This window comes from Carettochelys insculpta, chromosome 21 (genome assembly GCF_033958435.1).
Source record: "Carettochelys insculpta isolate YL-2023 chromosome 21, ASM3395843v1, whole genome shotgun sequence".
Classification (NCBI taxonomy): Eukaryota; Metazoa; Chordata; order Testudines; family Carettochelyidae; genus Carettochelys; species Carettochelys insculpta.
Genome location: NC_134157.1, coordinates 25,727,014 through 25,740,036, shown reverse-complemented (window position 1 = coordinate 25,740,036; position 13,023 = coordinate 25,727,014). Strand labels below are relative to the sequence as shown.

Genomic DNA, 13,023 nt, shown 5'->3' with positions numbered 1-13,023 from the left:
GGAGTCAAATTAAACTGGTGTAGAGCCAAATACCTTAAGATACATCTGGACATGCATTCCAACCTCCTTGATTTTATGCTTTGCTTCATTCCCACTAGTGCCTATGTACCCTGCCCGAGAATCATTTTCATGGATCAGCTATTGTTTGCACATTTGGCTTTCCCAGGATCTCTTTTATGCTTCTGGACAGCCTTGCGCTGAATTTTCTCTCGAAATCAGACTGACATTTCATTCATTGTATTCTACAGGAGAGCGATGCAGCACGTGCAGCTCATGTGCATCACTGTCTCTCAGTGAAATAATGAAACACATGACGCATCAGGGGAATTCTGAGAGTCTCTGTGAAGACCTTCATGCTGCACTTCCATGCTAGCACCTTTGTGAACATTTGATGTAATCCTTGAGAGACAGTGGTTTGAAAATCTATGTAAATAGCTTTATAAATGCTCCAATGTTTGGAGAATCCTCATGAATCAGCACGTACAGTGAAGCTGACTATCTTGGGATGACAGAGACCATATCTGAAGGATGCCGTGAGCTTGAAAAATCCACTTGGAACAAATATAAAATGTAGGGTACAACCACACTGGAATAAAGGATATGCTCCTGACTGGGACAAGATCATCCACCACCTCTAGCTCCAGAGCTAAAACTTACTGTGTAAATATTCAGACTTGCGCTGAAGCCTGGGCTCTGGGAACCTCCAATCTGAGCCCCAGCATCTACACTGCAATTAATCAGTCCAACATCCTGAGCCAGCTGACTAGGCCAGCTGCAGGTGTTTAACTGCAATGCAGACAGACCTATAGAGAACAGGGAATGCAAGTGACCTTGTGCAAAATTCAAAAAAGGCACCCCCTGCATATTTGGCAAGAGGCATGTGGGCCTCCTGTAAGACTCCACAAACACAGGTTTTTGCACACGCGTGCAACTCCTGCTGTACTTTATTCTGAATATCTTGTTCCTGAACATTCCCCACTTGGAATATTTCAAATAATGTATAGGTAACAATATTAAATGCTATTACCCCCTTTTCCCAAGTATGCTAGAGCATCTACCTTTGTCAGGGTTATTTAGCTGAAAAATGTCAGGGTGTTCAGGATCATCAGGTAGCGCCACCATCCAGCCCACAATAGAAACTTTTTTACCAGCAGTAGATTTATACTAGAAGAGAGACAGACAGACTCGACACAATTAGCAGCGGCAACATGATTATATACCGGATTGACTTCTAACCATGACAACAGAGCAGACAATTGTGCTCGCTGAGAGTGATCATACTCACATTGCCAGTACTGCTCATGAGTGTGATATGTCTAAAGAATAGTTCCTTTTTTTAATATATAATATACTTTGCTTACATGTTTTCTTTCAGTGCCTCTTAGTGACTTTGCTCCAAAGTAGAGAAGAGTTGATCCTGAAAGCGTAACCCAATATCTAGTCCACGAAGAGAGCTGAATAAGAAGAAAATTGGGGAAAAAATACCAGTATATTAATTTCAAATACTCTGAAAATAAATTAACAACCAAGTCACAGACAAAGTCAACTCCCACACAATGGTCCTAGACAAGGCAGTATGGGAAGGTTGAGGGCACCCATCTTGGGGAAGGAACAAGTTCTGAGCTATCTAGAAAAAGTGGATGTACACAAATCCATGGGTTTGGATTTAATGCACCCAAGGGTACTAAGGGAATTGGCAGATGTCATTGCTGAGCCTTTGGCCATTATCTTTGAAGACTCTTGGAGACTGGGGAAATACCAGATGACTGGAAAAAGGCAAATGGAGTGTCCATCTTTAAAAAAGGAAAGGACAATCCAGGGAACTATAGACTGGTTAACTTTACCTCAATCCCTGGGAAAATAATGGAGGAGATCCTCAAGGAATCCATTTTGGAGCACTTGGAAGAGGGAAAAGTGATCAAAAGTGGCCAACATGGATTCACCAGGGGCAAGTCCTGCCTGACCATCTGATTAGCTTCTATGATGAGATAACAGGCTTTGTGGACATGGGGAAGTCAGTGGATGTGATATACCTTGACTTCAGCAAAGCTTTTGATATGGTCTCCCACAACATTCTTGTCTAAAGGTAAGGAAATATGGACTGGATCCTTGGACGATAAGATGGATAGAAAGGTGGCTTGATGGTCAGGCCCAACGGGTAGTGGTCAATGGCTCAACAGCTGGATGGCTGTAAGTTTCAAGTGGAGTGCAGCAAGGCTTGGTTCTGGGGCTGGTGTTGTTCAACATCTTCATTAATGACCTGTACGAGGGACTGGATTGCACCCTCAGCAAGTTTGTGGATGACACAAAACTAGGAGGAGAGTTAGATAGGTTGGAGGGCACAGCGAGCATCCAGAGTGACCTGAATAAATTGGAGGACTGGGCCAAAAGAAATCTGATGCAGTTCAAGAAGGAGAAGTGTACAGTCCTGCATCTGGGGCAGAAGAATCCCAAGCATTGTTATAGTATAGGGACCGACTGGCTCAGCAACAGTATGATGGAAAAAGACCTAGGGGTTATGGTGGATGAAAGGCTGGATATGAGTAAACAGTATGCCCTTGTAGCCAAGAAGGCTAATGGCATATTAGGGTGCATTAGGAGGAGCATTTTGAGCAGATCTAGGCTACGTTTACACGTGAAGCCAACATCGAAATAGCTTATTTCGATGTAGCAACATCGAAATAGGCTATTTCGATGAATAACGTCTACACGTCCTCCAGGGCTGGCAACGTCGACGTTCAACTTCGACGTTGCGCGGCACCACATCGAAATAGGCGCTGCGAGGGTACGTCTACACGCCAAAGTAGCACACATCGAAATAAGGGTGCCAGGCACAGCTGCAGACAGGGTCACAGGGCGGACTCAACAGCAAGCTGCTCCCTTAAAGGGCCCCTCCCAGACACAGTTGCACTAAACAACACAAGATCCACAGAGCCGACAACTGGTTGCAGACCCTGTGCCTGCAGCATGGATCCCCAGCTGCCGCAGCAGCAGCCAGAAGCCCTGGGCTAAGGGCTGCTGCCCACGGTGACCATAGAGCCCCGCAGGGGCTGGAGAGAGAGCATCTCTCAACCCCCCAGCTGATGGCCGCCATGGAGGACCCAGCAATTTCGATGTTGCGGGACGCAGATCGTCTACACGGTCCCTACTTCGACGTTGAACGTCGAAGTAGGGCGCTATTCCGATCCCCTCATGAGGTTAGCGACTTCGACGTCTCGCCGCCTAACGTCGAAGTTAACTTCGAAATAGCGCCCGACGCGTGTAGCCGCGACGGGCGCTATTTCGAAGTTAGTGCCGCTACATCGAAGTAGCGTGCACGTGTAGACACAGCTCTAGAGAAGTAGTTGTTCCCCTCTATTCAGCACTGGTAAGGCCACATCTGGAATATTGTGTCCAGTTTTGGGCTCCCCAGTATAAAAAGGATGTGGATTTGCTGCAGCAGGTTCAGCGGAGGGCAACAAAAATGATTAAGGGTCTGGAGCACAAGACCTATGAGGATAGGCTGAGGGAGCTGGGCTTGTTTAGTTTACAGAAGAGAAGACTAATGGGTGATTTAATAGTGGCCTTCAACTTCCTGAAGGGGGAGCTCTAAAGAGGAGGGAGAAACTGTTCTCAGTGGTGTCAGATGGCAGAACAAGGAGTAATGGTCTGAAGTTTAAGAGGGAGAGGTGTAGGTTAGATATTAGGAAAAACTACTTCATCAGGACAGTGGTGAAGCACTGGAATGTGTTGCCTAGAGAGGTGGTGGATTCTCCATCCCTCAAGGTTTTTAAGTCCCAGCTGGACAAGGTCCTGGCTGGGATGACTTAGTGGGGGGTTGATCCTGCTTGAAGCAGGGGGCTGGACTAGATCACCTCCTGAGGCCCCTTCCAGCCCTATGATTCTATGTGTTAGAATTATCGGTTTAGAGTGAGGCATTCAACAGGCATAGGGAGCTAGCATCACAGGATGAGATGGTGTAAGTCAGTATAGCTACCTAGGCTCTGGTTGAGGTCCACGAGCCTGACAGACACATCAAAGAAAATCCACATTATCCTAATGCAAGGGGGTGAGGCGGCAATAAATTTTGTTGGGGTCGGGGCCAGTCCAAGAATTGGGTAAGTGGTCAAAAGCCATACTCTTCTTCCATTATACTAATGGAGAAGGTGCAGGGTGTGGGATGCAGGTTGGGTACAGAAGAAAGATTGGAGTCAGTAATTTGTTGCAGGTGTGGGTGTAGGAGAGGATTCTGACCTGGAGGAAGGGTGTAGGAGGGGTTTGTGCCCTGGACAAGGTGACCATCTGTTCTGTATTAGGCAAGACGGCCCCATATTTGGGACACTATAAAGACGTACTGACTTATTTTTTAAAAGGGACTCATTGTCCTGTATTTGGGTCCTCCCCCCCGACATTTTCCGCCAGCAGCTGCGCAGGTACAGCTGCTGGCGGATGGCACTTCTGCGAGGCTTAAGGAAGCTGGGGGGAGTGTGTGCAGCTACTGCATCCCTGTGGCTTCCCCAGGGCTCCGGGGGCACACCAGCAGCTGCGGCTTCCCCAGGGCTCCTGGGGAGCGCCAGTGGCTGCCTCTTTCCTGGAGCTCCTAGGGATAGCCAGCAGCTGCTGCCTCCTTCTCAGCTCCCTGGGGCTTGACAAAGCCGGGAGGAGCGACCCCTCCCCCCATATTTCCCTCTCCCATATTTGGGACAGGGAGTTATGGTCACCCTAGCCCTGGAGCAGGCAATTTGGGGGGCAGGGTCTGGGAGGGGATATGGAGGCAGGTACAGAGGGCTTGGGTTGTGACCAGGGACAGGGGTGTGAACTGAGACAGGCATGCAGGAGGGGGAGCACAGGATTTGGTGAAGGGAGGCGTTCAGGTGGCAGGTGCACCTTACTTAGGCAGCTCCCAGCCAGCAGCCCACCAGAAGCAGGCTTCCTGCCTTCCAGGCCCCTGGTTGTTGTTCAAAGTGGCTGGCTGCAGGAGCCATGCACGTGTCTGAGTGCTGCATGCCCCTTAATGTGTTATGGGAGATGCACAGGGGCTCTCTGCATGGTGCCTGCACCAGAAGCACAGTCCAAGCAGCCCCATTAACTGGCTTCTGGTTGGGCCAGCATGCAAAGCCTCTCCCTCCCTGCCCCATCCTGGCTTGAAGTGCTCACAGAAGCACATAGCTCCTGCAGCTGGCCGCTTTGTGGGGTGTGCAGCACGTGGGAAGAAAGGAGTCTGCTGGAGGCTCTTGTTGGACCCATGCTGGGAAGGTCAGATCTGGCAGTCTGGCAGGTGGACCAGACATATTTTGCTGACTGCTGTCCTAATTTCTCCTCCAAAAATTTCTTTGCTTTTCATTTCATTGTGAATAATTTTACTGCCCTCTGCTGTTAAGTAAAAACAGAGGAAATGAAGAACTAGATTCACAAGGAGACTCAAGGCTGCTGCTACAATACCCTTCTCCTATCAGAGGTACCGTGGCAATGAGGCAATTAGAAGCAGGCTAATGAGGCACTAATATGCATATTCAATGCCTCATTAGCATAATGGCAGCTGTGCAAACAGACTTTGAATTGCAGCTTGACAGTGAAGATGGAGGCTGCTTCAAAATAAGTGCCCCACTTCAACACTCCCTTACTGCCACAGAACGAGATCGGAGTAAGGGTATGTCGAAGTGGGGTGCTTAGTTCGAAGTTGCCCCCATCTTCACTGTCAATTTGCAACTCGAAGTCTGTTCGTGTGACCACCATTATGCTAATGAGGTGCTGAATATGCATATTAGTGCCTCATTAGGCTGCTTCAAATTGCCTAATTACCATGGCACCTCCTTTGGCAGAATGGTAATGTAGGAGCAGCCTCAGGTACTAAGCACAAAACTGAAGAGGAAGTTGTAGGCTTATTCATTTTTTCTTGTTGAAGCTGTTCCAGAGCAAGTACTGGATGCTGGGAGTGTGCCCCCACCCCACCAATGCCTTAAGCACTAGGCTGTTGAGTCACTCTCAAAATATTTATTTATACAAAGTGGAACAGCATTAAAAATTGATATCAGAGTCTACCTCACAACAGTCAATAGGCTCATCCTGTTCTGGAGTGGTCACCTGAACCAGGGTCTCCCATATCCGGGGAACCTGGTGCTAAATCATTCGTAGACAACCTGATTCTGGGTCAGGGTTTCGTGCACAGCAGAGCAGCTACCTTGCTGCAATATATTGAAAGTCAGGCTTCAACACAAGACTTTGTTTTGATGGATTTTGGTCCTGCTAGGGCAGGGGGGCTGGACTTGATGGCTTTTTAGGTCTCTTCCAGCTCTATTGTTCTATGATTCTATGATATCTGAGGGAATTTTCATTATCAATGGAAAATTGGTGTAAGGCAGGCACCATCCATTGATTCTCTTTCTCCTTCATCACTTTTTGTGAAACTATTTCCCCTCCTCCTCTAAAAAAAATCAAAATGTCTTCTTCTGGGAGTGTTGAAATAAAATCATTTTGACATTTACAATTTTTTTCTTCTATTAAAAATGTATTGATACTGATACAAATTCACTAATACTTACATTGATCTTAATCTACAGTTTTTTTGGTTTAATTAAGTTTCAGCCAAATAATTTTGCACAGGTCTAATTATAAGTTTATGTCCACAGTTCTCCAAATCCCTTAAGACTGACCCGTTAAACTCCCAATAAAAAGTTGTAAGAGGATCAAGTCCAAAGTGCAGGCAATGCAATGTTTATTAGGGTTAGTTCCAAGCAAGAATGCCCATAGCTGTACACACCAGCAGAGTTTGTTTGCCAGTGTTTCCTTCCCAGCTGTGCTGCTTCAGAGCCTTGCCTGTATCCCCTTCCTGCGCCAAAGCTGTAGTCTTCCCCATGTCCCCATTCCTCTTCCCATTTCCTCCTCCACCTTCTTAGCAGGCTCAGATATACCTGCCATGTATGCCCCAGTCCAACCCCTTACAACTTCTGGTCATGCTCCATCTGGGGTGGGCTCTGAGTCTGGGGTCTTTATTCCATCCCTTTTGTATCACATGGGAGGGGAAAGGCATGAGATTGTGTTGTGGCCTAGCCAGACTTTTCTTTGGCTTTCAGTGTATCTTATGCCTCCTCTTCCCCCTTGCCCCTTCTAACTGGTTGCTGACCGAGCTTGAGAAAGAAGCCAGGCAGCCCTAAAATACGTTTGTATATTCCACTTCCACCACACTCCATAACACTTTAGTTCTATCCCTTATCTCTTCCCATTGCACTATCAAACCCATCTGGCCAGGCAGAAGCAGCACACACAATGTCCTTGTTCTTTGCTCACACATATTAATGTAAGATATTAAAGTATCAAAAAGTCAAACCTGAAATTTTACCTCAGGCTGACAAACCAGCCTATATACTAACACTTGTGACTTTGTGGCATAATGCTTGTTCAGAGAGCTAATCTTCTGCAATACTACCTACGGAACCCTCAAGTGCCATTCAGTCTTTGAAACAGGCACAAAGCCCTCCTACTCATGTGGGGGGGGTGTGAAGGCGAGGAGAGAGATCCCACAGAAATGGATGCAAACAAGCCTTTACAGAAGCCAATACTATATAGTGTTCCTTTTTTCCTCCTATCCTGTGGTGTTCCTTACAAATACATGTGGAAAAAGCAGATGCAGAGAGAAAAGGAAACATTCTGTATCTTATGTTTTAACAGAAAGTGATTTTGTAACAGAACATTACTCTGTTTCTTAGAACTAAATTAACTGCCCTGCCCAGTTTGGCACTGTACTGCAGTCTGAAGCTAACAATGCAAACAATAACAGCCATTATCAAATTAGGATTGCAGTAAGGATCCAACTTACTGTAGGTTTCCTGCCTTCCTTTAGTAATGTTTTCCTTTTTAAAGGCCCTTCCATGGTAATGACTCCTGTTGAACTCCCTAATGTACAGCTGCAGGCCCCTGTTGGGCTTAAAAGACAAACACTGTCAAATTCAGGTAAGCAGACAAACAGGAACAAGTAATACTCTTAATAAAATGAATTCATTATAGAAGTTTTCCCTGCATTGGCTGCTAATGCATATATAGACTCATTCAATTGTGGCTCTGGAGCATGTATGTTTCAGATACCTCAACAAATGAACCAAGTTTCCAGAAAACTGTAGAAATCTAGTGTTACATGTTATGCCTAGCTATGCTTGATTCGCACCATATGAAATGGAGAAATAATAACCCTTCATCCAGAAAACCAGTACCCAAGTTAAAAACAAAACAGCAGTTATGTAGCACTTCAAAGGCTAACAAAATGATTTATCAGGTGATAAGCTTTCATGGGACAGACCCACTTCTTCAGCTCTTCAGTACCCAAGTTATTTCTCTTAAGCTATGTATAGATCGTGGGTGCTATTTTGGCATACAAAGGTATCCCAAAATAGCTGCCCACATCTATGCAATGTGCCTGGTGTCAAAAGTTTTTGAGATAATGGGGGTACTATTCTGACATTCTTGTAAACCTCATCACATGAGGAATACAGGGAGGCCTCAAAGTAAGGCTTTATTTCGAGGTTAGGGTGCAATTTAGACATAGCCTTACCATGCAGAGTTAGAAATGATTTGTTAACTTTTTTTTTTCTCTCTGACTCCTATGAATCTATGAATTACGTATGTGGTTTTCAGGAGATACATTTAACATGTATGTAAAAGTCCCAATATATTTTTCCAAAACAGCTATATTAATAGTTCCCTCCATTGAACCCTGTCATGGCAATTAGTGATAATTCATGCCAGTGTTAAGTGCTAAAACACTTTGTTTTATTGAAACAAAAAGCAGTCAAGTAGCATAGTAACAGAGAGGAAGCTGTGCTAGTCTATACACTATCAAAACAAAAAGTTTTGTTTTATTGGTTATGCTTTGGGGCAGACAAATCCTGAGATCACTTAGGGCATTTTTAGAACAGTCCTTCCCTACTTGGGGCATTCACCCCTCCTCATTTTGCATTTTAATCTTCATCTGCAGGACCAGCATAATCCCCTTTGCTATCTTCCTGCAGTTACAGAGGGTCGTCCAGATTTTATTAGCACAGCTCAGGTGGCTGTGATCAGAAGTATATATTATAGCAATACTTCCAGTTATGCGTTTCCTGATAACCCAGTAAAACCAGTACAGTGCACTATATTCTATCTGACTTATGTGAAGAGTATTTTCTAATTTAAATCAGAAAATAATTTATACAGAAGGACAAAGACGCCATCCTTTAAACTTCCTTTGCACAATTAATATATTTAAAAACTCAAATTAAGCAATAAAACATCCAGCTTTCTTGATAAACATGCTTATTATGCAGTAACAAAACTCACACCAATCAGTTTGTGAAGCCTGGAAACCAGATGTATTTATTGGTTGAATTACAAATCTAAACATTCTTCTCTCCCTTGGCTAAGCACATACATTTTATATTAACCCAAAGGGCATTCTGAGCATAAATGGAAGGAAAAAAAGAGACCCAGTGAGTTAGATTTTTAATCCAGGGATACTTTTGGAGACAAAATACATTTGGTTTATTTGGGAAAAACACAGAGTCTCAAATGAGAATTCATCAGTGTATGCTTACAGAAACAGACCCATCACCTAACTGTACCTGTAGACACAGCTTTGGCTTCTGGAAGAATTCCGAATTGGTACCCGCCAGTTAGGCCCGAGTGTGGCGTACAGCCGGCCCCTGTTTGTAAATTTAAACATCAGTTTTTTTCTAATACCATAAATGCTGTGGTAAATACCCATTCAAACAAAACATATAAGGGATAAAGTGAGGGAGGCATATGGTGTTAAGTAAGACTACAAGGCATCTGTATTTACTCAGAAATGGAAAAGATTTTATTTTCACGTTTGTGATAAAAACAAGTATTTCCCACATATGTAAGAGCTACAAAATGTTTTTGTGGAACATGAATCATTGTGAATTAATAGATACAGGTAAAGATCTGGGTCGAGGCCAAACACTGCACAAGCAGCTGGCATTTGCTGGTAAAGAATCATTCACAAGCTATGCGTTGTAAGTCTGTTTTCCTCTGCCCAGAGCATATTTTCTTTTATTTGGTCTTATTCTTCATTTGTATCTCTGGCAAGGGAGGATTATTCTGGAGTGTTCCTTTTGGAAGTAATTATTTAGGAATGGGACTTCTGGTTTCATGTTCTTGCCATAAAACAAAAACTGGCATGAGACATTCAGGAAACAAACAAAATAAACAGAACAGTTATAAAAACATTGCAAGAAGAATAACAAATTAGGATTTTTTAAAATGCTATTTTCTCACCTTTAGAAACTGAATTTAGGATTTCCCCATAATATGCACTCTCTGTCCCCCCCTATAGCTATGTCTACACGTGAAGCCTACATCAAAGTAGCTTATTTTGATGTAGTGACATCGAAATAGGCTATTTCGATGAATAACGTCTACACGTCCTCCAGGGCTGGCAACGTCAACGTTCAACATTGACGTTGCGCAGCACCACATCGAAATAGGCGCTGCGAGGGAACGTCTACACGCCAAAGTAACACACATCGAAATAAAGGTGCCAGGCACAGCTGCAGACAGGGTCACAGGGCGGACTCAACAGCAAGCCGCTCCCTTAAAGGGCCCCTCCCAGACACAGTTGCACTAAACAACACAAGATCCACAGAGCCCACAACTGGTTGCAGACCCTGTGCATGCAGCATGGATCCCCAGCTGCAGCAGCAGCAGCCAGAAGCCCTGGGCTAAGGGCTGCTGCACACGGTGACCATAGAGCCCCGCAGGGGCTGGAGAGAGAGCGTCTCTCAACCCCTCAGCTGATGGCCACCATGGCGGACCCCGCTATTTCGATGTTGTGGGACGCGGATCGTCTACATGTGCCCTGCTTCGACGTTCAACTTCGAAGTAGGGCGCTATTCCCATCCCCTCATGGGGTTAGCGGCTTCGACGTCTCGCCGCCTAATGTCGATCTTAACATCAAAATAGCGCCCAACACGTGTAGCTGTGACTACTACTTTGAAGTAGCGTGTACGTGTAGACACGGCTTATACGTATATATATGTATGTATGTATGTAGGTATGTATAAAAAAAAGTGTTTGATGACAGGCACAATACCAAAGCAGTTCCTATTGTAGGGATATTTTCTCAAGTGACTTCCGTGTCTCTAATAATTTTCTCCAGAGCAGGGTTGCCCTCTTAGACGATTTTTTTCCCTCTGCATGTCTTTCTGGAGTGTTTTTCTGACACTTTCAGTAAGACAGACCTAAGTAGCTGTAGCCCTGATGTGGCCATTTGACAAAGGAACCTGTTTCCCATCTTTTCTGTTAACTATTGGATGTGTTTTCCCACATTTTTATTTCTTATTCAGCACATCATTAAGTCTATTAAAGAAGAAAGGAATTAAGTGTACGCCCTATTTTTAATGTGTATTTCAGACTCCTTAGTCCTATAAGGATCAAAGTGATTGAGTATAGTTACTGTGTATTTGTGACTATAATAAAAACCATGAGGAGTCCTGTGGCACCTTAGAGATTTATTAGATTTGTTAGAGCATCGGTTTTTTTGGGGGTAAAATCCACTTCATCAGATGAATTGGAGTGGAAATTACAGAGGCGGGGCATATATATGTAAACAAAAGCAAATACAGACTGAAATAGCTGCCCCCTGTGGCTATAATAACCATTCTTTAATAGATCATGCACAGTACAGTATGCATGCAGCTAATGCATGCACTGAGGGGGAAAAGTAAGCTACAATGCATCCATGACCCCACTGTTTAATTTCTCTTGTTACCAATAAAATTTCAAAAGGGATATTCTTATGTAAGACTCCTAATAATTAAGGTCTAGAGTATAAGAATGATGATTCAACATGTTAAAGATTTAAAATAAACTAGCTTTTAGATTGTAAAGCAGGTTTTCTCCACCATGTAGATTCACTTTACATTTATTTCCTCTCAGAAGGAAGTCATGCTGCAAACAGAAGCACATGTAACTCTCCAGAAGATATTGTCCTTTGAATGCAAATAAGAATAAATGTCCCTTTTAAATATAAAAAATATAGGGGTATAGATTTCAGCGGCAGTTTACAGAAGAGTTCATGTACTAAGGTCCAAATTCCTTAGCATTTGGCTGTCATCTAGAGCCCCAAGAACAGTCTGAGGCGGGAATCTAAGTGGATTCCTTAAAGATAATTTTTTGTACTTTTGAAAACTGATGTGGTCTTAATACTATACATACTTAGTTGCATTTGATTTACTGGAACATTGCTTAGACATTCTGATTCAGAAAAAATGTACATATTGTGGCATTATTTGGCTTGGCACACAAAATTTATGTATGATAAGATTTAATGATAACACTATTTTTAAAGCTTGTAATCCAGAAAACGCTGAGCTATAACTCACCTTTCAAGCCCTGAAGACAGCTCCTCACTAAATTCTGAACTTTCACTACTACCTAGAAAATGAAGAAAATAGATAAGTGAAAAGCTCAAGGAAAATTAAAATTGCAAGAACCTGGAATCACTTCTGAAATCTCTCAAAGTACCGTGGAAACTGCTCACTGAAGGTAGGTCTGAAAGTTCTAATCTTTAAAGATCAGCATAAAACCTGGCATCAGAATTAGATTGCATGTTCCTTCCTGTATGTAGTTCTGATGAATGGGTGGTTATTGCTGCTATATTTTAAATACACAACTTTTAAATGCGTCCTTTTGTTTTATTTCTCATGCTGCTGTTCCTGCAAAATGTCCATACTGCAGGAAGACAGAATGAAAGAGACCTTGGGTTATTTCTACCCCAACATTTAAAATTAAAATAAAGCTACTAGAGATGACAGTCAATGTATTTTTATCAAGCAACATAATTTGTAACAAGGGGAAACATATTAGTGCAGAGTCACTGCTTGGAGCCGTGTGATGATAATTTTTTAATATAAATTGGATTTTATATTTTACAATCATCAATAAAATAGTAAATTTCTCATTTAAAAATAACAGTTACAAGTATATCATCACAAACATGCTACATATGCTCTTGTAGCCTCATAAAAATGAATTAATAGCTCTAATCTGTCCAGC

At 43.4% G+C, this 13,023-nt stretch overlaps 1 protein-coding gene across 3 annotated transcripts in view; it reads right to left on the bottom strand.

Annotated features, from left to right (window-relative positions):
- RALGPS1 (Ral GEF with PH domain and SH3 binding motif 1) overlaps nucleotides 1-13,023 on the bottom strand; it is a 445,865-nt gene that overhangs the window by 6,772 nt on the left and 426,070 nt on the right. For 2 of the 3 annotated variants that reach the window (XM_075015701.1, XM_075015700.1), the window contains 5 exons: nucleotides 12,351-12,402; nucleotides 9,570-9,650; nucleotides 7,796-7,901; nucleotides 1,362-1,454; nucleotides 1,059-1,164 (listed from right to left, as the gene is read on the bottom strand). In XM_075015701.1, coding sequence (XP_074871802.1) covers nucleotides 1,059-1,164; nucleotides 1,362-1,454; nucleotides 7,796-7,901; nucleotides 9,570-9,650; nucleotides 12,351-12,402 — 438 coding nt within the window. The remainder of the gene's footprint in view (nucleotides 1-1,058; nucleotides 1,165-1,361; nucleotides 1,455-7,795; nucleotides 7,902-9,569; nucleotides 9,651-12,350; nucleotides 12,403-13,023) is intronic. The other variant, XM_075015702.1, reaches the window with a different exon arrangement.